General features: G+C 55.0%; 1 protein-coding gene across 3 annotated transcripts in view; it reads left to right on the forward strand.

Annotated features, from left to right (window-relative positions):
• Window positions 1–6: 6 nt before the first annotated feature.
• Window positions 7–7,559, forward strand: part of EPB41L4B (erythrocyte membrane protein band 4.1 like 4B) — a 142,196-nt gene continuing 134,643 nt past the window's right edge. For all 3 annotated transcript variants that reach the window (XM_027105273.1, XM_027105275.1, XM_027105274.1), the window contains exon 1: window positions 7–533. In XM_027105273.1, the coding sequence (XP_026961074.1) occupies window positions 231–533 (303 nt within the window). In that variant the 5' untranslated portion in view covers window positions 7–230. The remainder of the gene's footprint in view (window positions 534–7,559) is intronic.

Raw genomic sequence — 7,559 nt, forward strand, 5'->3', positions numbered from 1 at the left:
CCGAGCGCGCCCTCCCGCCCGCGGCCACTCGCAGCCGGCGCTGGCTGGGCCGGCGCGCCCCGCGGGCAGCCGAAGCGCGGCCTCGTCCTCGGCGGGAGCGAGCCCCGGTCCGCAGCCGGCGGGAGGCGGCGCGGGCGGCCGCCTGCACTGACGGCGTCGCGGGGCGCTCCTGGGCGGCGGCGCAGCGGCGGCGGCGCAGGGGGCGGAGGCAGGGGACGCCCCCAGCCAGGATGCTGCGGTTCCTGCGCCGGACCTTTGGCCGCCGCTCCATGCAGCGCTACGCGCGGGGCGCGGCAGGGCGCGGGACCGCCGGCCTGGGGGACGAGCGCGACGGGGGTCCGCGGGGGGGCCCGGCCGCCGCCGCCGTGTCCACGCTGCCCGCCGCGCCCGGGGGCAGTGTGTTCCCGGCCGGCGGCGGGCCCCTGCTCATGGGCTGCGCGGCCGTGCACATCTCCGCCGCCGGGGCCTCCAAGACCACGCTCTACTGCCGCGTCTTCCTGCTCGACGGGACCGAAGTGAGCGTGGACCTGCCGGTGAGTGACGGGGCCGGTCCGGGACACTGGCACCCCGCGGCCCTTGGGGCAGCTCCCTCCCCCCGATGCTTCCCTCTGGGGCGCTCCCCTTGTACCTCTCCGGGATCCCCTCCCCCTTCTGCAAGCACTCCTAGTCTGGTTCCCTCTCGGGCAACCCCGTCCTGCTCTCTTCCGGGGCCCCATCCCTGGCCCGCGCCCCCGAGTCCCAAGTCCCCGCCCCCTGGCGCGGGTGACTGGTGTTCCCCTTCTATCCCCCAGGTTCCTGCATCGGCCTTCTCGGTGCTGGATTATTGGTTAGAAAATCTCAAAGCAATGCGGGGCTGCCATGGGGTGGCCCGCTTGCCCCGACAAACTCGCCACTAGGCCTTGGTGGGACGTCAAGGCGGAAAATCCCCCTCGCCTGCTGGCCGGCAGGTGCCCCAAGTTTGGGCGCGAGTCGGGGGACCACTTCTCTCTTCTGTTCCCATCTTGGTGTACCACTCCGCCCCACCCCCCAACCCGGTCCCATCCTAAAGAGCCCCTCTGGCTCGCTGCCTCACAGGCGGCCGGTCGACTTGGGAGCTAACTCTAGAATGGATCCTCGCGGACCAGGCCAACTTTGCACCGGCAGAGCCCCTGCTGGGGCGCTGGGAGTCGGCCCTGGGGTGCTCCCGGGCCTGGGGCGCCGGACTTTCCCCGGGGTCTGTGCGTGGAGCCGCGGAGGCACTCCAGGGCAGCTGCGCCGAGGCCTGAGCCCCGGTCACCCGCCCACAGGTGGTTGCACCCCGCCGCCTCCGGCAGAGAGCTAGGCTGGCGCTGCTGTCCCCGCCTGGGCGTCTGGCTACCAATGTGTCTTTCTAGCCGAAGGGGCCAGATCTGATCAAATCAAATCCGCACATTAGTGGGGCACCTGCTGTGCACCCGGCGCTGCGGCAGACGGTGCCTTTGGGAATCTTTGGGTGTGACCGAGGACACAGCCACGATTGAGCTTTAGATGAATGTTACAGAGCATCTCGAGGGTTTCAAGGGAAAAAAAATAACATACCGGGACTTCGAAAGAAAGCATTTAGGCCTCCTCGGGTGGGGGAAATTGGACGTCATGAGAGAACTGGGAATATTGTAAGGGTTTTAGATGGGAAAATGAGAGCCTGCCTGCCTTGGGGTTTAACGTTTCTTTGTGTAGGTTTAATTTTGAGACAGTGTCAGTTTATGGCGATTTTATTTTTGTAGTTCCTGGTGCTCTCCATAGGATATCATTTTGTTATGATAATACCCTTTGGGGGCCTTTTTATTCATGGAAAAGGAGCCAACATTCCAGTGCTTAGAGCAGTTGTCTTTACAGTAGTATTAAAATGTTACTGCTTCCCCAAGACGGGTCTCTCCAGCTTTTATTCAGATGGGAGAGGAGGCCTGAAGGGGCCGGGAGGGGCGGTCGGGGGGGCAGCCAGTGGTGAGGTGAGTGTGTGGCTTCTGGAGCAGGCAGCTGGTGTGTGGAGAGGATGTGGCGTATTCTGCATCTCGGATCTGGGAAAGGAATGCTCTGGTTTGGAACTTTGACAACGCTCATTGCTGATGGTTTTCTTGTCTGTTCCCCGGGGATGATTGGTTTATAAAATGTAATGCTTCTGTCAGGTTTGTGCGACAGGCTTAAGCTGTGTTTCTGGGATGAAAAATGCAAACCCAGTAAGATGCATGCGTAGTGAATAGACCCAAACAGGTACCCAAATGAACAGGTTGGGACGGGAATGCTGACTTAACCACAGCTGGTGGAACCCTGGCCCAGTGTGAGGGGAGGGGGATTTTGCATCCTAAGAGGTTTCTTCACTTTATTAAAGGCTACTTGACAAAAGAATTCACCAGGTTTTCTTATAATGGCAGATTTTTTGATGCTTTAAGATGTTATTTAGTGAACTCCCAATTTTATTTATACAGACACGCATATGTATATATACCCCGTCCAAAGGCAAATCCAGAGCAAATGCTGGCTTTTGTCATGTGAGCCCTTGCCTGGGGAGGAAGGATGGAGAAGAATAAACAGTGAGCACGGCTCATCGATTTAAAGATTTATTAGGCATTAGAACTGCATCGCACAGCCTCCTGTGCTCATCTTCCCAGATCCGAGTCTTAGTTCCTGTATTTAATTCTCAGAGTTACAAGGTGAGCTCCAGGCGGCCAGCTCCCCATGAATCTGTAGCATGCGTGTACCTTCTCAGCCCGTTTCACCAAGCTCACTTTTTATGCTGTCCTTTTTGGCATTTAGTCCCACTGGTCATTATTCTCGTCTCCTGCGTTCCTGGATTTTTACCGCTTCCTGGGCCCCGGGGTTGCTTTGCTGCATGGCGCACAGGATCTACCTTTGACTGCCATCTCCCTAAGCTGGATTGTCTGTCTCCAGTCACTCGCACGGGCACAAAGCACACTTGCCAGGCTAACGATAACTCTTTTGTAATTAAAACCCTCTGGTAGTGGTAGCGTCCAGAATTCGTCGCTCAATATACTAACAGTGGTTATACATTGTCATAAGCCGCTTCATTCGCTCTAGTCAGGATGCCTGTGTTCCAGAATTGCCTCGAACACAACACCCTCACTGTGATCGTGCTGGGGCACCTCGGTTTTCAGTTGTCACCATTTATTGGGCGTCTCTGTGTACCAGATGCTGGGCTGTGGACCCAAAGGTGAATGAGAGGTGGCCTTGAGGCTCTTGGGAAACACGTGTAGCAGAGCGTCTTTTTATTGTTAAGTGATGCTGAGTGATAACGACAGGTTCACCGGACAGGGTGCTGGTGGATGAATTGGGAGGACTTCCCAGAGACTTTGACACTTGAGGCTCTAGGATGTCAAATCCAATGTCCCTTGTGCATTCAAAAAAATTTTTTTGTTTTAATTTATTTTTTGGCCACACTGAGCGGCTTGTAGGATCTTAGTTCCCCGACCAGGGATCGAACCCGGGTTTGAACCCGGGTCCACGGCAGTGAAAGCCCGAGTCCTAACCGTTGGACCACCAGGGAATTCCCCATTTTTAGATTACGTGTTGTGTCAGGGCCACTTCTCGGTCAAGCCACGACCCAGCTGTTATATATAATGAAGGAGGAAGCAAATGACAGGGCCTGGGGCTCCTCCCCCAGGTGGTGGCCTTGTCCTCTGACATGCCTGAGTGTTCTTAACCTTTGCTGTGGATAGACAGGATCTTTTTTAAAAAAAAATCCATCGGTAATGTGCAGTCTGGAGTGGGCTTGCTGTCCAAACCCAGCTTCCGCCCTACAGACCAGAGTGCCACCCTGAGCCACTCCTCTTCAGAAACCCTGGCGCTGCCTTGGAAGGTGCCTCCGTGTCCGTAGCCCAGCCCTGCCCTGCCCTCAGGTGTGGTCAGGTCAGAGCAGGCAGGACTCCCTCGGCCTGCCTGAGACTCTCCCCTTCTATTAATGCAGCTGAAGATCCCATCAGTGTGCTTGGCAGCGGTACCCGCTGTTGACTCATATTAGTTCTCTGTTGACTAAAGCCCTGGCATCGCTTTTGCTCGCGCGGCTGTTGCTCAGCCCCGTCGCCCCCCTCCCCTGCATGCACAGTCTTCCAGCAGCTTTGTGTGGAAAGCCGGGAGGGTGTGTGGCTGGCTGGTCAGCACGCCCTGCCCCCATGCCTTGGAGGGCACCGTCCATTGGCCGGTATTGCATTTGCTGCAGTTGCTTTCACTGTCCCTGGAGCTCCGCAGTGACTTGTATGGTACAGGGCAAGCACCGAGAGTTTCAGGGCAGGAAGATGCATGTTTGAGTCTTGGCAGCTGGGCTGTGCAGCCCTGGGCTACTTGAATCTCGATTTTCTGGTCTTTAAAATGGGATGATTACATGACAAAAAGGGTATGAAAAGCCTCAGGAAACAGCAGGGTGCTGAAGGGTTGCTAGTAGGTTGTAATCTTACACACATCTCAGTGCCTCCTCTTTGGCCTGTGAAGAGTGATTGGGAAGTTTTCTAGAAATGAACATTAAAGGAAAAAAAAAACAAAGGCTGGGAATTCCCTGGTGGTCCAGTGGTTAGGACTCCGTGTTTTTACTGCCAAGGGCCCGGGTTCGACCTCTGGTCGGGGAGCTGAGATCCCACAGCATGTGCGGTGTGCCACGCCCCCCCCCCCCAAAGGAAAGCGGTGCCAGGAAGCCTAAAAAGAGCCCAGTGCCCTTTGGCGGGGCTGGGGGTGGGGCTTGATTGAATGTGGGGGGACTGAGTAGTGGACTCTACCTTGGAGGGCAGGGTATCTTCACCCTCAATGGTGGGAAGAAATGGGGAACTACATAAGGCCCTAGGAAATAGGAGAAAGCAGCTTCTCATTTCCATCCTCTCCCAGGGTTCTGGCTGCCATGGACACCCTGCCTTATCCCAGACCTCTGGGTGGCTTGCTTTTTCCTGCTCCTGAGGGAAGGTATGGGCTCAAGGTGGCCCTCCAGGGCTTACCCTGCCCCTATCTCCAACCCCCCCCCCCCCCCCCCCCCCCCCCGCCCAGACCGTGAATGAGACCATGGGGAGCTTTGGGTAACTGTGTGCGTCATGGGGTTGTGTATTTCTTTAAAAAATACCTTTGTTTTAAAAGGAGGGCTGCTGGCGAAGGAGGGGAGTGGGCAAGAGAGGTGGGTGGTGAACATCCTTCCCAAGTGGGATAGAGATGCGATCTCTAACTCTGGTTCCCCACTTGCTGGGTGGTTGGTGTTAATATGCAGGGAGGGGGAGTCTGCCAGCCTCTCCAGTGCCAGTAACATGACCCTGCGCTGGGCCAGGACTGAACAAATATTAACTTGCTAAGCACTTTCACGTGCATAATCTCATTGAATTCTGTTGCTAGTGCACTGTTGTGGATGAAGGTACAGGTCTGTTTAATTCTGAAATAGCAAAAGGTTGGGGGCGCAGGCATGGGGAGGTAGAACTTTCCCTTACATTCTTGCATAGGGACTTAAAAATCCACTCCTTCACCACAGAAATCCTCCGCCCACAGTTTGTCCTCAAAACACGTGTCCCGTCCTTCTCCGCTGCCTGACTCCTGTTGCCAGCTTCCTCCACGGTGCCTGGAGCGTTTCTCCTGCAGGAATCTGGTTCTTTGCACTTGGGTTTCCCCCTCGGGCCCGTGGCAGCTGCCTGCGGGCAGGGTCAGCTGCTGATTCATTTTGGTGTTTCTCTGCAGGTTGGCATGTGCTTTCCTCCCCCACTTGCATTTCACAGGAGAACATGTTGGCAGCAGAAAGATCAGAAAATATAGAGAAGCAAGGGAAGTTAAAAAGATCTAAAATCTCATCAGAGATAATAACCACTTTTAAAATGGTGGTGTGTGTGTCCATCTGTACTTTTCTCTTTGTTTTTAGATATGAATGTTATTTTGAGTGACGACTTTATATGGGTTGGTGAAAGTAAAGTCTCTTTCCCCACCCCTTCAGCACAAATGAATCGGGACCTAGACCCCAAGTTTGTGTCTCTTGAGGGTGGGACCCTTTTCCCCCCCTTTACAGTCCCTGGGACCTTAGCTGGGGCGGGGAGCCCCCGTGGCCGTCTGAGCTGTGTGCCACCTACTGCCTGCCTAAGAAGAGGGCTCCCCATCCTTGGAGCCCTTCCCCACCAATCACCTCTGCTCTCTGGCAGGTTAATGTCCTGTTGATGGGGCCACAAAGTCCCGTTGCATCTGAGGGCTTGTGTTCTGAACACCTGCCTTGGGGTGGTGACCACTCTTGCCTGCCCAGGGATGCCCAGGCTCTCTTACCAGCTGGGGCTCATCTGGCAGCATCCCACGTGTGCCCCCTCTGCCCTAGGGCCCCTTCATCTCCTTCTGCAGCCTCTTTGGCTTCTCTCTGCAGCTGGATGTATCTCACTAGTCCCACTTGATTTTAATTTCTGGTTTATTTTTGTTTTCGAAAATGTTTTTGTTTGCGCACTTGTTTTCTTCAGTCAGCATAGACTTGTTGAGCACTTACCCTGCATGAAGCATTCGGGAGGGGTACAGGAGGGATGAGAGAGTCCCAGTCTAGAAGGGGAGACAGTGTAAATATACTAGATAACTCGAAACCCCACATGAGGTAGTACGGGCGTGAGCGATTGAGCTGTGGAGTGGATTTGGGGAAGGTTTGATGCCCAAAGTGACATCGAGTTGTCCCGAAGGTTGCCTGGGAGTTCAGCTGTTAGATTTGGTCAGAGGCGTTGGGGCAGGTGCAGACGCATGGAGGATGGGAGCCAGAAAACCCCACTTGCTGGACTTGGGGCTCCTTGGGGTCGGGGAGGATTATGAGCTCCAGCTATGTCCCTGAGTCTTGAAGGAGTAAGTGAGGAACCTGTGAAGCACAGAGGAGGGTCTCAGGCTAGTAAGAGCCAGGGGCCACTGTGTGTCAGTCCTGTGCTAATTGCCTAAGTGACTGTTTTGTTGGACCCTCACAGAACCTCTTTTGGTGGTTACTGTTGTTAGCCCTGATTTGTGAGGGGGAGAATCAGGGCTTAGCAGGCTGGATAAGAAACTTGCCCGTGTCACACAGCAAAGGCAGACTCCAGTTTCGAGCTCAGATAGTCTGCCGGGAGAAGGTTTGTGTCCTCTGACCCAGGACTGGGCATGCGAGGGGTGGGAGCGGCGGGGTTCTGAGCCTGCCCCAGAGGCCCCGAGGTGGGTGGGGACCCTGGGCCTCAGAAGGGTGTCCTCCTTTCCAGGCCACTTGGGGTTTCCAGACATCGGATTCACATGTGTACTCATATTCAGTGAGTGTAGTTTCGCCCAGAGTGCATTCTGGTTTGAGGCCCATAGTTCTTCAACACTGAGGTTGGAAGTAGGCTACATTTTTTTAAAGTGTTTAATAGAACAACACTAAAATTATCACAAAGAAAAGCATTTTACATATTCCCATCCTGCTGCATAGCAACTGGTTGGTTTCGCTGCTCCCCTCAATCTTTGTGCTTTTGCATACGTGTTTATAAACATGGTGTGCATCCTTGTGTATCCTTTTTTAATTGTTTAAAATTTTCTTCCTCCTATCCGAGCCTTCCAGTGTGTGTGTGTGTGTGTGTGTGTGTGTGTGTGTGTGTGTGTGTGTG

This window comes from Aethalodelphis obliquidens, unplaced genomic scaffold, assembly GCF_003676395.1.
Source record: "Aethalodelphis obliquidens isolate GAN/ISIS:26980383/991018 unplaced genomic scaffold, ASM367639v1 scaffold7, whole genome shotgun sequence".
NCBI classification, from domain to species: Eukaryota; Metazoa; Chordata; class Mammalia; order Artiodactyla; family Delphinidae; genus Aethalodelphis; species Aethalodelphis obliquidens.